The sequence below is a fragment of the Elephas maximus genome, chromosome 1 (assembly GCF_024166365.1).
Source record: "Elephas maximus indicus isolate mEleMax1 chromosome 1, mEleMax1 primary haplotype, whole genome shotgun sequence".
Classification (NCBI taxonomy): domain Eukaryota; kingdom Metazoa; phylum Chordata; class Mammalia; order Proboscidea; family Elephantidae; genus Elephas; species Elephas maximus.
In genome coordinates, this window is record NC_064819.1 from 46,913,647 (window position 1) to 46,939,215 (window position 25,569).

Below are 25,569 nucleotides of genomic sequence, written 5' to 3' on the forward strand. Positions count from 1 at the left end.
CTTTGTGATCTCTTTAAATCCTTTTCTCTATGTCTTCCTGGAGTTTTACAGAATACTATCGTTCTCCTCTCCAATCCTCCAAAACACAAGGCATTTCAAATTTTACACTAGAAAAACCAGTGCCAAAGGACTGTGAAGAGGCTGAGGGGAACTCGAAAGTATTGAATGAGCAAGAATTTAGCAGCAAAATAAAACATTGGACCAGTAGGTGGCAATAGTGGACTCTGTAAGCAATTCTGGCAGTGGTTAGGAAATGCTGGAAGGTAGCTTTTAAAGGCTATTGTATAAGTGATTTATGTATTTGGATTCTGATCAATGTTATATATGCATTGCTGAATAAAACATTCACAGTATATTTTCCACCAGCAGCTGAGCTCCAATTCTAAGCTTCTGAGTCCTAATTCTCAAGGCTCAAAGGAGTCCCTGACATCAAATTGCTTTCCTCCCAGAACAGCCATCTCATACCAGGAAAGAGAATTGCTTGGAGAGGTGGGAGAGCTCTGATGTGGCCCCAGTGTCAGAGTGGCTTACCCAGTATGTGCCAAGAAAGCCTATGACTGCCAGGCGGGCTCCTCGGGATAAAGCTGCCCAGGGCTTCCCCAGCTCTGATTGCCAGTTCTGAGTGCATTCCTGGACTTCCTCATGGTGCCCATGTCCTCCTCATGGTGCTATGTCACACTCGGCTGATACTCACGTCCTCCTCATGGTGCTGTGCCCTTCTCGGCCTGATTCTCATGTCCTCCTCGTGGTGCTGTGCCCTGCTCAGCTGATAGTCAGGGCCTGATACTCATGTCCTCCTTGTGGTGCTGTGCCGCACTCGGCCTGATACTCAAGTCCTCCTCGTGGTGCTGTGCCGCACTCGGCCTGATACTCATGTCCTCCTCACGGTGCTGTGCTGCACTCGGCCTGATACTCATGTCCCCCTCATGGTGCTGTGCCACACTCGGCCTGATATTCACGTCTTTCTCTTGGTGCTGTGCTGCACTTGGTCAATAACACTGACATGCAGGGTTCTTGTGGGCTAGACAGGGACTGAACGCAGATCAAACAAGGAACCCACCCATTGCCACTAAGTTGATTCCAATTCATAGTGACCCTATAGGTCAGAGTAGAACTGCTCCAAAGGATTTCTAAGGCTCCAATCCTTATGGAGGCAGACTACTACATCTTTGTCCTGTGGAGTAACTGGTGGTTTTGAACCAATGACCGTTTGGTTAGCAGCTGAGCACTTAACTACTGTGCCACCAAGGCTCCTTTTGGATAAGGAACAGGGATGGCTTATGTGTAATAAACATGTCAAGAATAGAAAAAAGGTGAAATTGTCACACAGGATAGTAGTACATCACAAGGCTTTTCTTCTTGCCTTTTTAAAAGAACCTGATTACCCATAGCCACAGAGCTAAGAAATCTCAGCATTCTACAGCAGCACTGAGCTAGTATAGTCTGGAAGCAGGAGCTAGGTGTGTATTCTGTGGGATAAGGAAAGCTGCCATTTTCCCCACCATGCCTCTCTCAGCCCTGCTTGACTGGTATCTTGGAGAAGGCTGTGCCAGGTGGGTCTGACATGCTATGATATTGTGATGTGCCACGATAAGCAGGTGCAGAATTTCTGGCCCTGTAATATGGGTAAATCCCTGTAGTAGATGCAAATCTATCACTTAAATACACCATCAGTGTGATGTTATCCTGGTGTTAGCCATTGTTGTTGTCGTTAGCCATCACTGACTAGGCCCTCAACTCATGGTGACCCCATGCACAATGGAATGAAACATGGCATGGTCCTGCGCCATCCCCATGATCAGCTGTGGATGGACTGTTGTGACCCATAGGGTTTTCGCTGGTTGATTTTCAAAAGTAGATCACTAGGCCTTTCTTTCCAGCCCATCTTAGTGTAGAAGTTCCACTGAAATCTGTTTAGCATCATGGCAACATGCAAGCCTCCACTAACAGACAGGTGGTGGATGCACATTGGCTGGGAATTGAACTCAGGTCTTCTGCATGGAAGGCGAGAATTCTACCACCGCCATTAATACACGGTATTAGAGTGCTACAGCTGTTAACCAAGAGGCTGGCAGTTCAAATTCGCCAGGTGCTCCTTGGAAACTCTATGGGGCAGTTCTACTCTGTCCTACAGGGTTGCTATGAGTCAGAATCGACTTGACGGCAGTGGGTTTGGTTTTGGTTTATTAGTTGAAATCTGGGACAAGCATTTCCTGCTCCTTCTCATATCTGTCCCCTCTACTTGTTTCTCTATTCAAATAAAGGAAAGACAACATAGCTATGATAAGTGGAGATAATACTGGCTAATATTTGTTGACCATTTTTTCCGTGCCAGATGGCACATCAACCAGCCATTGACCATCTTCTCATATACACTGTATAACAATCCTGTGACGAAGGTATTGTTATTATTTCCATTTCATAGGCGCAAATACTGAGCTTTACAAAGATTAAGAAACTTGCTCAATTTCACAAGGCTGTTAAGTGGTAGAACCAAGAGGAAAATGGGGCTGGAACCAAAGCCCAGAGTCTGTCTGACACCAAAGTCAGCACATCTAACGACTACCCTTAGTAAGGGGTGTGAGTGTGCTATTTCTTTTCAACGGCTACAGTCTCCCTGCCCACATAGTTAAAAAAAGCTTCATCCAAGAGGCGGGGCCAAGATGGCAGAGTAGTCAGACGCTTCCGTTGGTCCCTCTTACAACAAAGACCTGAAAAAACAAGTGAATCGATTATATCTGACAATCTAGGAGCCCTGAACGTCAAAGACAAAGTTCAGGAATTGGACTGAGTGAAAGGGGGAAGGAGAGACGGTTCAGAAGCAGTGAGGAGTTGCTAGACCTGACCTGGTGGGATTGGCTGGTGTGCGTGGTGAGGCAAGCAGTGGTATTTGGGACACATTTTCTACATCAGGAGAGACTGAGTGGCAGAGAGTCTACTCAAGCTTCCAGAACCAGTGAAAACAGGTGCTCAGTTGGCAAAAGATAAGTACATGTGTCTAACCTACCATGTGGATCAAAAACACTGCATTTGGGCAGAACCTCTCTCCCATTTACCTGCTCTCTCCCAGCTCTGCACCAGGTCCTGGGCTGGCTTCAGCAATTGCTGATTGCTGCTTCCCATGGGCAGAAAGCAGGACCTGTCACATGCCCTGAGCCATTCTACCGGCCTTGGAGAAGGAAAAATTAACAAACAGGAAAAAAATAACCTGCCAGCTCCCCTAAGCCAGGAACTCAGGGCAAGCACAGCCCCTTTGGCTAGGCACAAGTATAAGGGGTCCACGGACTTTGAATGCCTTTCACCCATGCCTAGATCTGTGTTGGCCCATTTCAACAGCACAGGCCCTCATTAGCAAAGTACAACAGGGTATATACCTGAAGCCTAACTTCACTGTATCAGCTGTATGGTACAAGTGGCAGATTTGTGACATTTGACACTGCTCTGCCCATTAAGCAGAGTCCTCAACTACCCACATCAGGGGCCTGAGGACTGGTGACTCCACCCATACCATCTACCCACCCATGACAGGGGTCCAAGAATAAGTGGTGCCTCCCAGTCCTTACAGCCAACAACACTGTGTGCCCAGAGTCCAGCTGCAAAACCCACACACCTACATGCTCTAGGAACAGGGACATGCTTTCCTCCCAGACACTAAGGGACAGCCATCAGCCCCCTGCCTTGCTCAGTGTGTGGCCCCTTACTGCAGCCAGATACCTGTGCCTACTACAATCACCCCAGCCCGTCTAGGCCTGTAGGTGAGAGCTTGCACCACACACTTGGTGACTGACTACCTGGACACCTGGGCTGAATCCATACAACAAAAGTAAACAGACTCCTGGGCTCACAGACCTAGTAAAAGATCTACCACCTGGTGACAAGATATTAGAGCTTCTACGGTGCTAATAATCAACCTAGCTCACACAAGCAGCCTATTTGGGAATATGAAAACAAAGAAGATGCTAGGACACAGTAAGCAAATAAAATAAATATAAAAATAAAATAAATAAATATAATGAATTATTGGTGGCTCGGAGACAACAGTCAATATCAAATAACATAAAAAGGCAGACCATGATGGCTTCAGCAAGCTCCCAAAACAAAGAATCAAGAAATCTTCCAGAGGAAGAGAATTTCGTGGATTTACTGGAGGTAGAATACAAAAGATTAATATACAGAACTGTTTAAGAGATCAGGAATGAGGTCAGGCAAAATGCAGAACAAGCCAAGGAACACGCAGACAAAGAAATAGACGAACTTAAGGAGATTACAGAGGAGCACGATGACAAATTTAACAGGTTGCAAGAATCCATAGGGAGATAGCAAACAGAAATCCAGAAGATTAACAATAAAATTTCAGAATTAGACAACTCAGTAGAAAGTCCTAAGAGCAGAACTGAGGCAATGGAAATCAGAATTAGTGAGACTGAAGATAAAGCACTTGACACTCACTTATTTGAGGAAAAATCAGATAAAAGAATTAAAAAAAATGAAGAAACCCTATGAATTATGTGGGACTCTATCAAGAGGAATAACCTACAAGTGAGTGGAGTACCAGAATGGGGTGGGGGGGGGGTAACAGAAACTACAGAAAGAATTGTTGAATATTTGTTGGCAAAAAACTTTCCTGACACTGTGAAAGATGAGAAGATATCTAGCCAAGAAACTCATCGAACCCCACACAAGGGAAATCCCAAAAGAAAGTCACCAAGACACATTATAATTAAACTTGTCAAAACCAAAGATAAAGACAGAATTTTAAGCGCGGCTAGGGATAAACGAAAAGTTTCTATAAAGGAGAGTCAATAAGACTAAGCTCAGACTACTCAGCAGAAACCATACAGGCAAGAAGGCAATAGGATAATATATATAAAGTCCTGAAGGGTAAAAAATTGCCAGCCAAGATTTTTATATCCAGCAAAACTTCCTCTCAAATATGATGGTGAAATTAGGGCATTTCCAGATAAACAGAAGTTTAGGGAATTTGCAAAAACCAAACCAAAATTACAAGAAATACTAAAGGGAGTCCTCTGGTTAGAATATCAGTGACAACAGATAACAACCTAAGACTAGAACACACGGCAGAGCAACCAGATATCAAACCAGTTAGGGAAGTCGCAAAAATAAATCAAAGCTAAAACACTGAAAGTAGGGAAACAGAGACATCAATATGTAAAAGATGACAACATTAAAACAAAACAGGGAATAAAAAACGTAGTCATAGATATTTCACATGGAGAGGAAGTCAAGGTGATATAAAGAAATAAAAGATTGGTGTAAACTTGGAAAAACAGGGGTAAATGTTAAGGAAACCATAAAGGAAACTAACAATCCCACACATCAAAATAAAAAACAAGAAAAACATTAAGACTCAGGAAAGACAAAAACCAATAACAATGAAAAAGATGGAAAGAAAATACATAAAGAAAAACGACTCAGCACAAAAAATTAAGTGGAACCAAGAAACTGTCAACAACACACACAAAAAGACATCAAAATGACAGCACTAAACTCATATCTATCAACAATTATGCTGAATGTAAATGTAAATGGACAAAATGCAACAACAAAGGGTCCGAGAGTGGCAGAATGGATCAAAAAACACGATCTGTCTATATGCTGTCTATAAGAGACACGCCTTAAAGGCACAAATTAAAACTCAAAGGATGGAAAAAAATATATCAAGCAAACAACAAGAAAAAAAGCGTAGGAGTGGCAATATTAATCTCCGACAAAATAGACCTTAAAGTAAAATCCACCACAAAGGATAAGGAAGGACACTATATAATGGTCAATATACCAGGGGGATGTAAGCATAATAAATAGTTACATGCCAACAACAGGGCTCAAAAATACATAAAATTCTAACAGCATTGAAAAGAGAGATGTAAAGCTCCACAATAAGAGTAGGAGACTTCAACACGCCACTTTCGGAGAAGGACAGAACATCCTAAAAGAAGCTCAATAAGGATATGGAAGATCTAAATGCCACAATCAACTAACTTGACCTCATAGACATATACAGAGCACTCCACCCAACAGCGGCCAAGTATACTTTCTTTTCCAACACATATGGAACACTCTCCAGAACAGACCACATATTCGGCCATAAGGCAAGCCTTAACAGAATCCAAACCATCGAAATATTACAAATCATCTTCTCTGACTATAAAGCCATAAAAGTAGACATCAACAACAGAAAAAGCAAGGAAAAAAAAATCAAACACATGGAAATTGAACAGCACCTTGCCCAAAAACTACTGGGTTACAGAAGAAATTAAGGACAGAATAAAGACATTAACAGAATCAAATGAGAATGAAAACATATCATACCAGAACCTTTGGGATACAGCAAAAGCAGTGCTCAGAGGTCAATTTACAGCAATAAAGGCACACATACAAAAAGAAGAAAAGGCCAAAATCAAAACATTAACCCTACAGCTTGAACATACAGAAAGAAAGCAGCAAAAGAAGTTCTCAGGCACCAGAAGAAAGGAAATAATAAAAATTAGAGAAAAATTAAATGAAATAAAACAGAAAAACAATTGAGAGATAGTAAGACCAAAAGCTGGTTTTTTGAAAAGATCAACACAATCAATAAACAATTGGCCAAACTGACAAAAGAAGATGAAGAGAGGAAGCAAATAACCCTAATAAGAAATAAGACAGGTGATATTAAAACAGACCACTTGAAATTAAAAGAATCATAACAGAATACTATGACAAATTGTACTCTACCAAATTTGAAAACCTAGAGGAAATGGATAAATTTCTAGAAACACACTACCTACCTAAACTAACATAAACAGAGATAGAACAACTAAATAAACCCATAACAAAAGAAGAGATTGAAAAGGTAATTAACAAACTCCCAACAGCAACAAAAAAGCCCTGGCCCTGATGGTTTCACTGGAGAATGCCACCAAACTTTCAGAGAAGAGTTAACACCACTACTACTAAAGGTATTTCACAGCATAGAAAAGGATGGAATATTCCCAAACTCATTCTATGAAACCAGCATAACCCTCATACCAAAACTAGGTAAAAACACCACAAAAAAAGAAAATTACAGACCTATATCCCTCGTGAACATAGACGCAAAAATCCTCAACAAAATTCTAGCCAATAGAATTCAATAACATATGAAAAAAAAAATTCACCACAACCAAGTGGGATTCATACCAGGTATGCAGGGATGGTTTAACACTAGAAAAAAACAATGTAATCCATCACATATATAAAACAAAAGACAAGAAGCACAAAATCTTATCAATTGATGCAGAACAGTCATTTGACAAAGTCCAACACCCATTTATGATAAAAACTCTCAGGAAAACAGGAATAGAAGGGAAATTCCTCAACATAATAAAGGGCATTAATACAAAGCCAACAGCAACATCATCCTAAATAGAGTGAGTCTGAAAGCATTCCCCTTGAGAACAGGAAGAGACAAGGATGCCCTTTATCACCACTATTATTCACCATTATGCTGGAGGTCCTAGCCAGAACAATTAGGTAAGAAAAAGAAACAAAGGGAATCCAAATTGGTAAGGAAGAAGTATCTCTATTTGCAGATGATATGATCTTATACACAGAAAACCCTGAAGAATCCACAAGAAAAGTACTGGAACTAATAGATGATTTCAGCAAAGTATCAGGATACAAGATACTTTGGATTCCTCTATACAAACAAAGAGAATTTCTAAGAGGAAATCACCAAATCAATACTATTTACAATAGCCCCCAAGAAGATAAAATACGTAGGAATAAATCTAACCAGAGACATAAAAGATCTATACAAGGAAAACGACAAGACACTACTGCAAGAAACCAAAAGGGGCCTACGTAAGTGGAAAAACATACCTTGCTCATGGAAAGGAAGACTTAACATTGTGAAAATGTCTATTCTACCCAAAGTGATCTACAGATACAATGCAATCCAGACCCAAATTGCAATGACATTTTTTAATGAGGTGGAGAAACAAATCACCAACTTCACATGGAAATGGAAGAGGCCCTGGATAAGTAAAGCATTACTGAAGAACAAAGTGGGAGGCTTCACACTACCTGATTTTAGAATCTATTATACTGCCACAGTAGTCAAAACAGCCTGGCACTGGTACAACAGATACATAGACCAATGGAACAGAATTGAGAATCCAGACATAAATCTATCCATGTATGAGCAGCTGATGTTTGACAAAGGGCTAAAGTCAGTTAAATGGGGAAAAGATAGTCTCTTTAACAAATGGTGCTGGCATAACTAAATATCCATCTGCAAAAAAATGAAACAAGACCCATACCTCACACCATGCACAAAAACTAACTGAAAATGGATCAAAGAAAGACCTAAATATAAAATCTAAAACGATAAAGGTCATGTAAGAAAAAATAAGGACAATGCTACGAGCCCTAATACATGGCATAAACAGAATACAAAACATTACTAACAATGCACAAACACCAGAAAAGAAACTAGATAAATGGGAGCTCCTAAAAATCAAACACCTCTGCTCATCCAAAGACTTCACCAGAAGAGTAAAAAGATAACTTATAGACTGGGAAAAAAATTCTCGCTATGACAAGTCTGATCAGTGTCTGATCTCTAAAATCTACAAAATATTGCAAAACCTCAACAACAAAAAGACAAATAACCCAATTAAAAAATGGGCAAAGGATATGAACAGGCATTTCACTAAAGAAGACATTCAGCCAGCTTACAGATACATGAGGAAACGCTCGCTCATCAGCCATTAAAGAAATGCAAATTAAAACTGCAATGAGATACCATTTCATTCCAACAAGGCTGGCATTAATCCAAAAAACACAAAAGAATAAATGTTGGAGCACTTGTGGAGAGACTGGAACACTAATACACTGCTAGTGGGACTGTAAAATGGTACAAGCACTTTGGAAATCGATTTGGTGCTTCCTTAAAAAGCTAGAAATAGAACTACCATGTGATCTAGCAATTCCACTTCTTGGAATATATCCTAGAGAAATAAGAGCCATCACATGAATAGATATATGCACACACGTGTTCACTGCAGCAGTGTTAACAACAGCAAAAATATGGAAACAACCTAGGTGCCTATCAACGAATGAACGGATAAACAAATTATGGTATATTCATACAATGAAATACTATGCAATGATAAAGAACAATGATGAATCTGCAAAACATCTCATAACGTGGATGAATCTGGAAGGCATTATGCTGAGTGAAATTAGTCAGTTGCAAAAGAACGAATAATGTATGAGACCACTATTATAAGAACTCAAGAAAAGGCTTAAACACTGAAAAAAAAAAAATTCCTTGATGGCTATGAGGGCAGGGAGGGAGGGTGAGGGATATTCACTAACTAGGTAGTAGGAAAGAATTATCTTAGGTGAAGGGAAGGACAACACACAACACAGGGGAAGTCAGCACAACTGCACTAAATCAAAAGCTAAGAAGTTTCCTGAATACAATCAAACAGGTTGAGGGACAGAGTAGCTGGGGCAGGGGTCTGGGGACCATGGTTTCGGGGTACAGCCAGGTCAAGTGTTATAACAATGTTTATTAAGAAACTGTTCTGGATCTCATTTTGGTGAGCGGCGTCTGGGGTCTTAAAAGCTAGTGAGTGGCCATCTAAGACACATCAATTGTCCTAACCCTCTGGGAGCAAAGGAGAATGAAGAGCACCAAAGACACAAGGGAAGTATTAGCCCAAGAGACAGAAAGGGCCACATAAACCAAAGACTCCATCAGCCTGACACCAGAAGAACTATACGGTGGCCGGGTACCATCAATGATCGTCCTGACTGGGAATGTAACAGAGAGTCCCTGACAGAGCAGGAGAAAAGTAGGGTGCAGAACTCAAATCCTAATAAAAAGACCAGACTTAATGGTCTAAGACTGGAGGGATCCCAGAAGACATGGCCCCCAGACTCTCTCTTAGCCCAGAACTAAAACCATTCCTGAAGCCTACTCTTCAGACAAAGATTAGACTGGGCTCTAAGACATTAAATGATACTTGTGAAGAGAGTGCTTCTTCGCTTGAGTAGATACATGAGACTAAGTGGGCAGCTCCTGTCTGGATACGAGATGAGAAGGCAAAGAGGGACAGGAACTGGCTGAATGGACAGGGGAAATCTGGGGTGGAAAGGAGGAGTGTGCTGTCACATTACAGGGAGAGCAACTAGGGTCACATAACAACGTGTGTATAAATTTTTATATGAGAAATTAACTTAAACTAAACTTTCACTTACAGCAGGATAAGGAAAAAAAAAAATGCTTCATCTAAAGGAAAGCAACGTGACCTTTGCCTTTACGAGAAGGAAATCACAGGAACAATGATGGTGACGGAGGAGAAAAGAACCCACATTTTCATTTTTTCATTCCTCATGCATACTGATAAAAAACTATATAAAACATACCAGTAAGGCCACCAATACGCCTTTAAGAAACAAGCACTATATGTGATCTTGGAAACCCTGGTGGCACAGTGGTTAAGAGCTATGGCTGCTAACCCAAAGGTTGGCAGTTTGAATCTACCAGGTGCTCCTTGGAAACTATGGGGCAGTTCTACTCTGTGCTCTAGGATTGCTATGAGTTGGAATCGACTTGATAGCAACGGGTTTGGTTTGGTCTTTGGCATATGCAATCTCATTTGTGCTCATGATTTTATTACCAAAGCTAAGGAGTAAAAAAAAAAAAAAAAAGGAGTAGTGACTGTCAAATTATATTGTGGCCCCGGGGTCAGAAAAGCTACCTCTAAAGGCCCATCTCTTGAGCCTCCAAAGCAGTGTATTTTACCTTATCATTCTCTCTAGAGTGAATCCACCCTTTTCTATTGCCACTGTCATTCCCTCCCCTCAGCCCTTGGAACTGCTCTTGCTTGGGTCAGGTCTTCCACCTGGACGCCATGCCTACAGTATCAGTGTCCTACAGTTAATTTTTCTAAATACTCCAATCCCTCTAAAACCTAAATTTGACACCATCACCCTACTGCTTAAAATATTCTAACATCCTCTCACTGCATGTGGTGTTTATCACGCTGTATTTGTACCTGTCTGTTTCGTTGGGTGGTGAGCTGTTTGAGTGCAGGGTACCCATGGCATGTTAGCTTAGCAGCTAGAGAGTTGGTCCCTAACTCATGCTGACCTCATGCACAAGAGGCAGGACTGTCGTGATCCACAGGTTTTCACTGGCTGATTTTCAGAAATAGATCGCCAGGCCTTGCTTCCAGCAGCAGTTTAGTAGCACCCATTCTCCTATTCTGTCCTTCTGTCCTAGTAAGTAAATGTCGCTCAAGTACACGAATGGTGCTGAGTGCTGAGGGGTCCCCTGTTAATACCCTGTCCTTAAGGAGTCTGTACCTTATTGGGAGTGATGAATGTGCCTGTGCTAAGTACTTCTATCCATCTTATAGCTCATATCATCTCCTGAGGTAGGCATTGCTATCTTTATCTTTTATTAGTGTGAGAACTGAAATTCAAAGAAATTAAACAGTAATTTGTCCCCAGTCACAGAGATGATAAACAAAGCCAGGATTCAAACCCAACCAATATCATCAGGCAGTGGGGGTTTGGCAGAGACTGCAGGCACTATCCAGATGCTGCTCAAAGGCAGCATGTCCAGCTGGTTTGGTCAGGGAGGACTGAGCAATGTATGTGAAGACTGGGGTCAGAGCTGGAACCTAAGCAACCTGGGCCCACTTTGCATGCACGCTCAGATTATCTTGCAAAAGCAAGAGAAATGTTTCTTCAGAGTGGTTGCTCGAATACTTTAATGACAGAGAAGGGGAGATTATGGAAGGCATGGGGTGTGGACAGGAGTCAAACTGCATGGAGAGGAAGTGTCAGATACTGACCAAGCAGGCCAGTGGCCAGAGGCAAGGGGACTGAGTACCAGAGAACAGGTGCTCTGCCAGGAGACTAGGAACAAAGGATTAGTCCCTGGTTGAAGACTCTGGAAAACTCTATGCAATGGGTGTAGGCACCAGGCTGCTCCAGGAGCAAAATGAAGCTGGACATTTACTCAGAAATAATCCATTCCTTTTACCTGCAGAGAACATTGGATTTTAAAATGCCCTTCTTCATTTAAATCAATCCACTTCTAAAGCAGGCAGGGGGTAGGGGTGGGGCTCCTATAGTGTTAGTTGCCCAGGGCCAGGATGTGCCTTAGGGTGTAGCAGACCAAGGTCCACAGCTGGATGCAAGTAAACAGTCCTGGTAGGAGATAAAAAAATAAGAGGTAAGAAGCCAGGTGAGATTAGAACCAGCTGATTCTGGTTTGAGCCCCTGCTGAGAATCTGCATTTCCATTCCAGATACACAGAATCACAGTCCACATTTTAACAAGATCCCCAGGTGATTCATATGTATAACTTCCTGGGAACTCATTAGAAATGCAAATTCTCAGCAGCGGTTCAAACCAGAATGAACCGGTTCAAAGCCCTGGGAGCCAGGCGTTTTCTTAGAATTTTGGAATTCTTATTTTGGAAACACAGTCAACCTGTAGTGATACCCAAAATAATACAGTGTTTCAACAGTTTAATAACTGGTATGGCTGTACTGTGGGGTAGCACTGGGTATCTACTTTGCACTTGACTGTTGAGGATTAGGAAAAATCAGGTCTACCATGCCAAAAGGACTGGAGTAGACATTCATCCAAAGAATATATAGAAATGGCCAAGAAGCACATCAAAATATATCCAAAGACATTAGTCATTAGGGAAATGCAAACAAAAACCACAATGAGATACCACTTCACAACGACCAGGATGGTTATTAAAAACAAACAACCACAAAACAGAAAATAACAAACATTGGCAAGAATGTGGAGAAACTGGAAACCTCATACATTGCTGGTGGGAATGTAAGATGGTGCAGCTGCTGTGGAGAACAGTTTGGTGATTCCTCAAAAAGTTAAACATGACCCAGCAATTCTACTTCTAGGTACACACAGAAGAACTGAAAGCAGGGACTCAGACAAATACTTGTACATGCATGTTCATAGCAGCATTATTCACAACAAACAAAAAGTGGAAACAACCCAAGTGTCCTTCAACTGATGAGTGGACAAACAGAATGTGGTGCATACACACAATGGAATATTACTCAGTCATAAAGAGAAATGAAGTTCTCCTACATGCTATGAATGGATGAACCTGGAAACATATATGTCAAGTGAAAGAAGCCAGACACATGTGATTTCATTTATGTGAAACTCAAGTGTAGGCAAACCCACAGGGACAGAAAGCAAGTTAGTAGCTGCCAGGGGCTGGGGGAGGAGGTAATGAGGAGTGACTACTGACAGGTAAAGGTTTCCTTTTGGGGTGAAGCAAATGGTCACGAATAGAGGTGGTGGCTGTATGACATGATGACTGTGTAACTGTCACTGAGCTACACACTCTAAAATGGTTAAAGTGGTAAATTTTAGATCGTGTGTATTTTACCACAATAAAAAAAAATGCCATGCCAAAATTTCTGTATGGCTGTGGCAGGAAAAGAGCTGTGAGCGTTGAATCAGAATGTCACAGCTCCAGTGCTGATGGTGCTACTTACTTCTACTGGGGGTGGGGGTGGGGGTGGGTGTTGGCACTGTGTCTTTATTAGGTCTTAGAGACTGAGATGTAATTTTTTCTAGTAGTTTATTAACCAAATTAAACTATGGCAAAATAATTTGGAGTTGATGAAGTCCCTCTAAGATCAGTATTCACCAGTGTGGTCCATGAACCACTTGTTAAATGCAGGTTCCTGGGCCCCACAAAGTAAACCTACTGTGGCTGAGACAGTTGGTTTTCAACTCCACAGCTGCCCCTCTTTCCCTCCTTCCTTCCCAGCAAAGCCCAGCCTGTTCAGTCCCCTGTAGCCCTCAGGAGAGGCCAGTCCCACTCCAGCCCCATGGCCTCAACCTTGACTAAGCTAAGCCAATCATGGTGGTCTCCATCTTCATGCCTAGTGAATGTCTTAGGCACGATCATGTAACACAACTCTGGCCAATGTGACCAGAGAGGACAGTGGGACAGAGGAGCCCTTCTGGAAAGGTTTCCTCACTTTTAAAGGAAGACACCAGTCTGGGGTTTTCCCTTTCTACTGTAGGGCGTTGTTCTTAACTGGGTGGCAGGTAAGCTTTGCTGTGATGTTTGTGTTTGAGGTAAAAAAAAAAAAAAAATTTTAAAGCAATTTAAACATATATTTATGCTCTACGTGCACTCATCTTATTATCTGAACAAAACAAGGATATGCTGTTTTTTTTTTTTTTTCCTTACTCAGTTTAAGTACTTCTAGGAAGCAAACATGCATAGTCACAGTCCAGCTGATCTAACATTTTGACCTGGATTTTCTCTCCTCCTTGCATATATCGTTAAAGTACCTATAAACCATCAATAAAAAAATCACACAGGATTTGATTTCAAATGTCAGTATCTAGAGGAGTAGATAACTGGGCCCCTGTCCCTGAGAACTTGGGACCAATGTGAGGTTGTGGGGGACAGTGTGGGATGTCAGTGTTCAGAGAATACCCTGCCCCAAGTTAAGCAAAAAAAGTCCTTAGATTTGCTCAATCAGATTTTATATATGCTTGTATGTCCACTTGGTTTATAAACAGGTTCCTTTTAATTGCGGCTTTGAGGAAGACAGGAAACAGATGCAAAAACTGACAAAAAATGTCTAGCGTGGAGAAATGCCTTATTCACCTTCTCTGCAGAGCCTAACTCCCTGAGCTAGCAGTTAACTGGGGGTTCCAGTTAACTGGGTGTCATGGATTGAATTATGTACCCCCAAAAATGTGTGTATCAACTTGGTTAGGCCATGATTCCTAGTATTGTGTGGTTGCCCTCCACTTTGTGATTGTAATTTTATGTTGAGAGGACTAGGGTGGGATTGTAACACCACACTTACTCAGGTCACCTCCTGATCCAAGATAAAGGGAATTTCCCTGGGGTGTGGCTCGTAAGGGAAGCAAGCAGAGAGTTGGGGACCTCATACCACCAAGAAAGCAGTGCCAGGAGCAGAGCAAGTCCTTTGGATGTGGGGTCCCTGTGCCTGAGAAACTCCTCGGCCAGGGGAAGATTGAGGACAAGGGCCTTCCTCCAGAGCTGACAGAGAGAGAAAGCCTTCCCCTGGAGCTGACACCATGGATTTGGACTTGTAAACTACTTTACTGTGAGAAAATAAAACTCCTCTTTGTTAAAGCCATCCACTTATGGTATTTCTGTTATGGCAGCACTAGATGACGAAAACACTGGGGGTTAAATTATGCCCTTCTGTTTTATTGCCACCGCTCCCCCCACCCCCTTGATAGTTTGTTAATCTTCCTGGAAGCCTTAGGAGCTCCAGGTCTCATTAATGAGCTGTACTCGTAAGAGATTACTTTTCTTTTGTAAATTAATTGGCAGCTGCAGTTGTGGAGCGGCTTCTTGCGGAGAGAGGGGTTCTGAATGGGGATGCCAGCTGAAGGGGCTTTTCAGTGATGCTTACATGAAACATGGGGAAAAGGCCTCCTGTCTGCTTTTAGATTCTGCCCAGCTCCTCTGCACCGGGGTCTCTGCCCAGTCTATCTCCTTCCACAATTCCCTCACCTCCACTCACCCATCAGGTCCCTGATAAATGTGACTTTCTCAGAGAAGACATCCTTGACTGGTGTCCCCTGTTATCCTCACAGGCTGCCCTCATTAACAGCACTTAGCACAGCTTGTCATGGTATATCCATCTGTGTGCTTATTTGTTAGTGCTTGTTCTCTCTGATTGTAAGATCTATGAGAGCAGGGGCCACATCTGGACCCTTCACCATTCAGTGCCTTGCACTGTGCCTGGGTGGGCACTCAAAATTTATTGAATAGGTGACACAACAGCTAAGCACTTGGTTGCTAACCACAAGGTTGGTGGTTGGAACCCACCCAGTGGCTACGAGGGTGAAAGATCTGCTCCCATTTAAAGATTTCAGCCTAGAAAACCCTATGGGGCAGTTCTACTCTATTCTATCCTATAGGGTCACTGAGTTGGAAGCGACTCTAGTGCAACTAACAAGAACAACAATTTGTTGAGTAAATGGATAAATAAAGGAGAAAGTCTTTAAACGCCCCGAGGCAGCAGATAGCAGCAGTTTAACACATGTCCAAATTCATGTTGCTGTAGTGGTGGGGAGAGCCAGACTCTGAATTTTAATCCTGACCTGCGCATACATTTGGGCCATGGCCTTCAACAGGTCTCTGTGCCTTCTAAATATTCTCAAGTATAAAACATGAATTTAAAGCCAAAAAAACCTAATTAGTTATGAAAAAGTTTTAACTAAAGAAAAATTTTATGATTAGTTGGCAGGTATAACCTTTATCCAGTGAGTGCACACACACACACACATTCTTTACAGCACACACACACGCATACATTCTTTAAAGCACACACACACATTCTTTACAGAACATACACACACATTCTTTACAGCACACACACATTCCTTACAGCACACATACACACATTCCTTACAGCACACACACACACATTCTTTACAGCACATGCACTCTTTACAGCACACACACACACACACACACATTCTTTACAGCACACAGACACACGCATTCTTTACAGCACACATACACATTCTTTACAGCACACATACACATTCTTTACAGCACACATACACATTCTTTACAGCACACGCACACATTCTTTACAGCACACGCACACATTCTTTACAGCACATGCACACATTCTTTACAGCACACATACACACACATTCTTTACAGCACACATACACACACATTCTTTACAGCACACACACACCACATTCTTTACAGCACACACACATTCTTTATAGCACACACATTCTTTACAGCACACATACACACACATTGTTTACAGCACACACGCACACATTCTTTACAGCACACACACACACATTCCTTACAGCACAGACACATTCTTTACAGTACACATACACACACATTCTTTACAGCACACACACACATTCTTTACGGCACACACACTCTTTACAGTACACACACACGCATACAGTCCTTACAGCACACACACACATTCTTTACAGCACCTTACAGCACCTAGGAATCAACACTCCCAAAACTGTATCAACAATAATTACTGAAAAGGACAACTTATTTGAAATCATTTTCCACTAATATTTATATGAAAGATAGACAATGAAACAATTGCTAATTAAACATAAATATACATATGAAAATTAACTTGTCATCTATAACATATTTGAAGTATAAAATTTAATGTGGGTTTTGGATTTTTTTCAGAACTCAGGTTTGCATTATTTAATCATCCAGAATAGCTTCTTTAACGAAATTTCATTTTTTGACATAACCCTGGTTTGACATTTTGGAAGTATAAACCTATAATTTCATAGTAGTTATTTCATTTTTAGGACAGCAGAATAACACCACGTTTCAGAGAAATGACTGGGTACTACTTAGCCAATGTAACTTTCTGTTGTAGATATAGTCCTGAGTGCTCATTAATAATTCAGCAAAACATTAATATGTGTGATATTTTCCGGTTTTCAAAAATAAAGTGAAACAGGTACTAATGTGGTGGTAATAATGAAATGAGGACTTGAAGAAACCCTGATAGGTAAGACAAGCATGCTAACAAAGAAGCACCACAACACTGAGGCTTCAGGTGACAGGTCCTGCGATCTGAGACTCGTATTTTACGGCCATCAGCTCACCGATTCCTACAGGGTCCTGAGAATACAGGTATCGAGGACGGTGTCTGCCTCATTATTCCAGAGGTGCTGAGAATGGGGCAGGGAGACGTGCAGTGGTTTAACCATGGCCAGACAGGCTGTTACAAAGCTGGCACTCAGGCCTTCTTAGACACCTGGTTTCAAAGTCAGAGTTCAAACCACTGGTCCTTATTGCTTCTCGAGAAAGACATTCTCCAAGTGTTTTTTATGGGGAAAAAAATGAATAAATAAAAGAACCAGAAATGACAAATTAACTCTTAGCAGTGTTAGTTATCTAATTTATTTGGCTATTAAATATTCCGGGATAATAAAAACCAATGTAAAAACCTTGGTATGTCTTGTGGAAAAAAATGTAGCCCTCAAGTCCTCTGAGTGCTGTGGAGATCAAGGTACCACTGAGGTCAGAGCTTCAAACAAGCCCTTCCCCTGAGCTATGACTGGAACGATAAAACTGAGATAATGGAAATCTGGAGCCAATGAACCCCTAAAATTGTAAATAAATATTTAGTAATATAAAAATTAGATCTAGAATTACATTTAAACTCACATATGCAGACACACACATCATCAGCAGGTAAAAGCCATTCTGAAGACTTCTCATTTTACCATACTAGCTCATCACAGTGTGAAGTCTGTCACTCCTATAAATGATTTCCCACGAGTAAAACATTCATCACTTAAAAACAACGTAAAAAAAACTCTAGGTAAAAAAAAAAAAAAAAAAAAAGAAGAGCAAATGTTAAAGGCTCAACGTTTACGTATGCACTGACGCAGAAGAGCACAAAGGTTTGCCGCTGGAACCCCTGAGTTCTTGTTCACATTCACAGACACTGGCCCTTGTTTCAGGCTACTGTATCATGGGGTGGTAAGAAGCCAAATGTGCCATAGCCCATCTGTTCCCTGATGAGTATGCAAAGTCCTAATGCATCAGTAATGCTCAATACGCAGGCTTTGGTAGGCAGGTGACTGTTACCGGTGGTGCACCAGGCATACACCATGCAAAGGAACTCTGTTCCCCACCATTATTCTTCCAAGCTCCTAATGGTCTGAAGTTAGTAAGTGAACAAATCGACCATGTTTGCTCTGCTTGCAGTTCTTCTTTTTGGATTCTGATTTTCACTGATTGCAAGCTCTCTTTGCCTTCTCTGTATATCCAAGTCTGGGGGATGTGGGCTCAAGTCCAGCTATGCCATTTACTGGTTGGTGCCTGTGGTTATGTTTTCTAAGTTTGCTTTAGTTCCTTTCTATATAAAATGGGAGATGATAATGGCAACCATTTCACAAGGATGTGAGGACCAAGGTACCTGAAACAGTTTGTAAAACAGTGCCTGGTATATATAGTAAAACCAATAACCAAACCAGGTGCCGTTAGGTAGACTCCTACTTATGGTAATCCATGTGAGTCAGAGTAGACCGGAACTACGTTGGGTTTTCAATGGTTGATTTTTCAGAAGTAGGTTGCCAGGCCTTCTGAGGCACCTGTGGGTGGACTGAACCTCCAACCTTTCAGTTAGCAGTGGAGTACATTAACCATTTGCACCACCCAGGACAATAAAGTGCTAGGGGAACTGATAACAGGGAGATGACTGTCGTTTCCTACATGTGGAAATGATTTAACTCCGAGAAGCCGAATGACCTGCCTGTGGTCACTATGCAAGTACACACAATCCCCAGTTCTCCGGGTCTCGCACACTCCCGTGCTGGTTCCTGAGCATTGACTGGGCTCTGCTGGCACGTGTGTGGTGCCAAAAGTACTTCTCAGGGAAACGTCACCACCTATATAACTAGACCACTCAGGGACACAGGCACAGGAAACAAACACGTCATCTGACCACACATCTGTAAGGTCTCCAGTGCCTGGCATGGCACACTAATCAAGGCTTGAGCGCAGGCTTTCAACCATCTTTCCTCCTTCTCATTTAAAACAAAGATATGCCACTGAATCTTCTTTGGCTGGATGTGGAGGGGCGTCCAGCTGCTGCCCATCCCTTCCCTGGCTGCTCAGCCCTGGTCTGCACCCTTCTGCCTACAGCCCCACCCTGTGAAAGGTCCTGTTTCCTCACTGCTCGAGCTGAGAGCTAGCTAACATGCTAAAGGGGTCTGTTTCAGGTGATGACGAATTAACTGTGTCTTTCTGGAGAAAGCCTTCCTTTTTGGGTCTACTCTGTTAATAAAACAAACAAACAAACAAACAAACAAAAAACCAAACCAAAACAAAAAACCCATTGGCATCAACTCAATTCCAACTCATAGTGACTCTACAGGACAGAGAACTGTCCCATAGGGTTTCTAAGGAATGGCTGGTGGATTCAAATTGTTGACCTTTTGGTTAGCAGCTAAGCGCTTAACCGCTGTACCACCAGGGCTCCACTCTTAATGTCCAGGTAGATTTCCATGCAAGGTAATAACGTCATCACATGGCAGAGAGGTCCAATGCTCTACTTGCTGCCCTGTATTGATGGACTTGCTGGCAGGTAGAGAAAGATGTAAAGAGCTGATTATATAATAAAAGTATTTAGTAGTTTACTTATCTCCAGATCATCTATGTACAACTAGTGGCATGTCCTTAATAGGCTACTGGAGATCTCTGGGCTCTCAAAGTTTTCTTAGATGATACCATCTCTAGGTTCCACAGTCATCACAACATACTACGTGTCTCAGTTTTATTTCTGTTGAACCTTTGATGATCTTAAACACGACTAAGCCCCCACTCACAGCATGTCTTGTGCCTGCCAGGGTTGGTGGAGAAGCCACACAGTGAGACAATGATTAAAGATCTCAGTAAGACTTGGCAATAAGTAGATGAAGTGTTAGCCAGGGTGCGACCTTGGGCAACTCACTCCATCTTTCCGAGCCTCAATTTCCTTCTCTGAAAAAGAGAGGGCCATCAATAACACTTGTGTCACCTTCCTCATGACTGGTGGAGGCAACATAAAACCACGTGAGAGATAACCCGACACTCTTTGCAAGCATACAGTTTTCAACGGGGGTGCTCATCAAATCTGCCTCCGTAGCCTAAAAAAATACACTTGGCTGTGCGGCCAGAATGGGGAACCACTGTTGTAAAGGACACAACAAATATAAGGAGTTACTGAAATTTCTAGAGCTGTGCACGAATACTTAAATAAAATGACCATATATTCTGTGAATAAAGGAAGACACAAAGATTCTAGTAATTCCAAGAGAGAAAACAGAGGGCCTGTCCCTTAGACGTAGAACATTCCAGATAAAAATGCTAAATTGCGGCAATAAACTCTGAGAACATCCTACACTGGGATACACAAGATACTCTGATTCTAAATTACTGGCTCTTTTCTAAATCCAGTAAAGAAAATTACCTGCTAAATGTTATCATAAATGCTGGGGCTACAGTTTTTATCCAAGCTATAGAATGAAAGAAGAATATAACACCCCCTGTAAATGAGATATTCTAAATCTTCACACTATTAATTTTAATCAATATCAGCCTGGAACTATTAAATGACTTTCTACTGAACCTCCCCACCCCCAACAAGTAATTATCAGAAATATTGATCTCATTCCCTACATTCAATCTTAAAAGTTCATAAAATATTAGCCTACCAAGTTAACATAAAAATGTAATTTAGTGGAATTAAACATGAGAAGGAGTTTCATATAATACCTGCAAGTTGACTCTCTGTAAGGTTGATTTTTGATACATCAGTCCTCCCCTCAGCCCCCAAGCCCTGGGATGGGGTGGGAATACTCATTTACAAAGGGGATAATGCGACTGACAGAGAATAGCGCGCGGGACCCAAGATTATGTGGGAATAATAGACACAAACTTAGAAACACCTCATTTTATAGATACAAAAATTAGATACACAAAGCTACAGTAACTTACCCCCAATTACATACTTAGTGCCAGAGGTGGCATTAGCATTCAGGTCCCTTCACTCTAGGTATGGGACTTTATCCTTTTCCAAATTATTCCACCACCAATAACAGAAATTCAGTGCCTCTTTATCCCTCCCTGGTAAACAGTAGTAAGCTTTTGTCTCTATGTATTTGCCAGATCTGGAACTTTTTATATGTCCCTCTTTTTTTTTTTTTTACCAGGATGGCTGGCTGAATGGATAGATGGAACAGTGATACCGAAACACTGCTTCTCTTCTGTATGAAACCCATTGCCAACTGAGTCCATTCTGACTCATAGAGACCCTATAGGACAGAGCAGAACTGTCCCATAGGGTTTCCAAGGAATGGGTGGTGGATTTGAACTGGTTAGCAGCTGTCATGGGTTGAACTGTGTCCCCCAAAAATATGTGTTTCAATTTGGCTAGGCCATGATTCCTAGTATTGTGTGACTGTCCACCATTTTATCATCTGATGTGATTTTCCTGTGTGTTGTAAATCCTGTCTCTATAATGTTGATGAGATGGGATTAGCAGCATTATGTTAATAAGACAGGGCTCAATTTACCAGATTGGATTGTGTCTTGAGCCAATCTTTTTTGAGATATACAAGAGAGAAGCCAGCAGAAAGACATAGGGACCTCATACCACCAAGAAAGCAGCACTGGGAGCAGAGGGCATCCTCTTTGGACCCGAGGTTCCTACATAGAGAAGCTCCTAGTCCAGGGGAAGACTGATGTCAAGGACCTTCCTCCAGAGCCGAGAGAGAGAGAAGGCCTTCCCCTGGAGCTGCTGCCCTGAATTTGGACTTGTAGCCTACTGGACTGTGAGAAAGTAAATTTCTCTTTGTTAAAGCCATTCACTTGTGGTATTTCTATTATAGCAGCACTAGGTAACTAAGCAGCTAAGCTCTTAACCACTGCACTGCCTACCACTAAGCTGATTACTAATAATACTAGAGAAACACAGGACTGGCTTTCTGACTCCATCCTAAAAAAAACAAAACAAACCATTGCTGTCGAGTCCATTTTGACTCACAGTGACCCTATAGGACAGACTGGAGCTGACCCATATAGGGTTTCCAAGGCTGTAATCTCTATGGATGCAGACTGCCACATTTTTCTCCTATGGAGCAGACCACTGACCTTTCAGTTAGCAGATGAGCACCTAACCACTGAGCCACCAAGGCACCTTTTTATTCCATCTTTATTAGACTAATAATAAATTTCTCAGTTACCAAGATTACATACACAGAATGGAAATTACTGATGCTGAAAAATGCTGTCATCTTCAATAACTGAGTTTCAACAGCTGTGAGGCTTATATGATGGGGGTAGTCATGCAAACATATGGCATTTAATGAGCTTGCACATTTGTATCACGATGTCATGGAACTACCAGAAAACTGGGATTCTAGTACTGGCTCTGCCGCTACCTTGTTTTATAGCTGTGGTACTGTTTTCTCAGCAGCACAATGTGGGTAATAGTCTGTCCTATCCATCTTGAAGGCTAAAGTGATAATTTATAGGACAGTGCTTAGAAAAGTGTGAAGCAAAGCAAAGGTCTTTGGTATTTTATAGCTCTCAGGATTGTGTGTGTTTTCCAAAGTATTAGACACTATCCTTGTGAGGTATCAACTGATTTCTAAGAAAAAAAGTGCAGAGAAAAGGCTTGAGATATCTCTGGAAGCAGGATGGACAAACCAGCCATTTGTATTTCACAGAGTTTCCCAGAGGTTTCCAGGCAAATGTATTATCTTGGTTATTCAATAGGGATTTCATTAGGACCCTATCATCTATCCTCTAGAATGTTTGCCAAAACAGGAGGCAAAGATAAAGAACCACTTCAATAACCCCTTATCAAACCCAAGATAAGGAAACTAACATACATTGTCAGCCCTGAAGAGAAAGACTGTGCCCCAAAGACACAGCCTAAACTCAAGATGAAAGGAGTCATACCCACAGATTGGCTGAGAGGCTGCCTCTGTAGCACACAAGCTTCAGAGGGAAAGCCACGTAACCTGGTCACAGCAGAATGCTCCTGGGGGAGGTGCTTGAACCATAGCACCTCCAATGGTCCAGCCTCCAAGATGGTCTGGGGCAGGAATTCTGTCCAGAAGAGGGGTGGGTGCGCCATACTAAAATGACAGAAGCAATCTTTTGAAGCACAGAGAGACACCCAGTCCACTGGTGGCAGAAACAATGTTGTTGTTAGTTGTCTTCCAGTCAATCCCAACTCATGGTGACCCCACGTGTGCAAAGCAGAACTGCTCAGCAGGATTTTCAAGGCTGTGACCTGTCAGAAGCAAATCATGAGGCCTGTCTTCTGAGGCACCGCTGGGTGGGTTTGGACTGCCAACCTTGCTGCTAGCAGTTGAGCCCTTAACTGTACCACCTGGAGGAGGAAAGCAAGGAGGAGCAGCGAAGTCCAGGGAAAGGAGCATGTGGGCTGACAGCCATCCTGAAGGCCTTCCAGTTTCTGTGAGGCAGGAGACTTGAGCTGCTGGGGCTCCTCCCTGAGATGCCTCATTTCTCTCTAGCATTTTGAATTTTGCTGCCGAATCTGAGTACAGATGCTAAGTCCACATTCCAGGGTTTCCCCTTAAACTCAGATAAACAGCACCGAGGAGCAAGTTCAGTGAGTTTGTGACCTCTGCAAAATGAAGGGGACAGTAGTGGTTTAGGGGTAGAATCCTCACCTTCCATGTGGTTCCAAGTTTGATTCCTGGCCAGTGCAGCTCATGTGCAGCCCCCACCCGTCTGTCACTGGAGCCTTGTGTGTTGTTATGGCGCTGAAAAGGTTTTTGTGGAACTTCCAGACTAAGACAGACTAGGAAGAAAGGCCTGGTAATCTACAACTGAGAATCAGCCAATGAAAACCCTATGGATCAGAATGGTCCCATCTTGTGCATGGTGTCATCATGAGTAGCAGCTGCCTCAATGGCAGCTAAAAGCAGCAACAAAGAAGACAGAAAAAAAAAAAAAACACTCTCTCGTTCTTTTAAAATTATGTGTATTTGCTTGTTTACAACCAGATGTTGAGTGAAATCTTTAATATGGAAAATTATCTCTCCTAAATCATCAAGAATACTGTAATACAGCAGAAGTTAGAACTTGATGCCCACATTTTATATTATGACTGATAATTCCGCTTAAAAATAAACATTTAGATGAATAAGAACCTAGTTCTCCACTAACGACAATGATGCAGTACTCTGATAATTGGTACTTTATTACCAGGCTCAGACTGCAATTTCTTTTATCTGTGAAGGTAAATACATAGCAACCATTTCTCACATGATTATATATTCACAACCAATTAACATTAAAGTGTTTAACTACAGCTGTTGCTATGAGCTCAGTAAACAGGAGACAGCTAAATAGTGCCTAAAGTTCAAAAACAAGGAAGAAAAGAATCCAGAAATTTTATGTTTACGATAGCATGTGTTAGCTAAAGAAGAAATCCTGCAGGTTACTTTAAAACAGGAACACAGCAGAATCCCTGGTGGTGGCATTTAGGAGTGAGCCCTGGCTTCCATTTCACCTGGCTTAATAATGAAAACAGGAACGAGTGCGCCAATTTCTCAAAGATCAACGTATTAGTCCATTTACGCAAGCGCCAGGAGAGGCTGTGCCTTTTTTTCTTATAAAACAGATTGTTCTTGCTTCAAATGAATGCATCTAGAGGGGTAACATCAGTTGAATTAAAATCAAGCCTGGAGGTGGGAACTGAGGTGACAACGCTGAGCTGCTCACACAGTCCCCAGCTCTGCTGCCATCCACCAGGGGTTTCCTGGGGAGAAGATAGAGGCCTCTGCGAGGGTCAGGGCAGGACTGAACTCCAAGGCAACACCAAAGTGAAGCACGACCACCCTGTGTACTACTGGGGCAGAGGAAGAAAGACAGAAAAAAAAAAAAAAACAAAGAGCAGAGGGAAGAAGGAAAAAAATAGTTCCCACACCCAAAAGTTATATACTTACATATATTTGTATGTATTATGT

The 25,569-nt window shown here is 42.0% G+C and overlaps 1 protein-coding gene across 5 annotated transcripts in view; it reads right to left on the bottom strand.

Annotated features, from left to right (window-relative positions):
* LYRM4 (LYR motif containing 4) overlaps positions 1–25,569 on the bottom strand; it is a 174,069-nt gene that overhangs the window by 39,868 nt on the left and 108,632 nt on the right. The window contains exon 3 of one of the 5 annotated variants that reach the window (XM_049882841.1): positions 13,559–24,221. The exons of the other annotated variants lie outside the window; for them this stretch is intronic. Within the exon in view, the coding sequence (XP_049738798.1) occupies positions 24,204–24,221 (18 nt within the window). The 3' untranslated portion in view covers positions 13,559–24,203. Of the gene's footprint in view, positions 1–13,558; positions 24,222–25,569 lie in introns of those variants that run through there. 5 annotated transcript variants of the gene reach the window in all.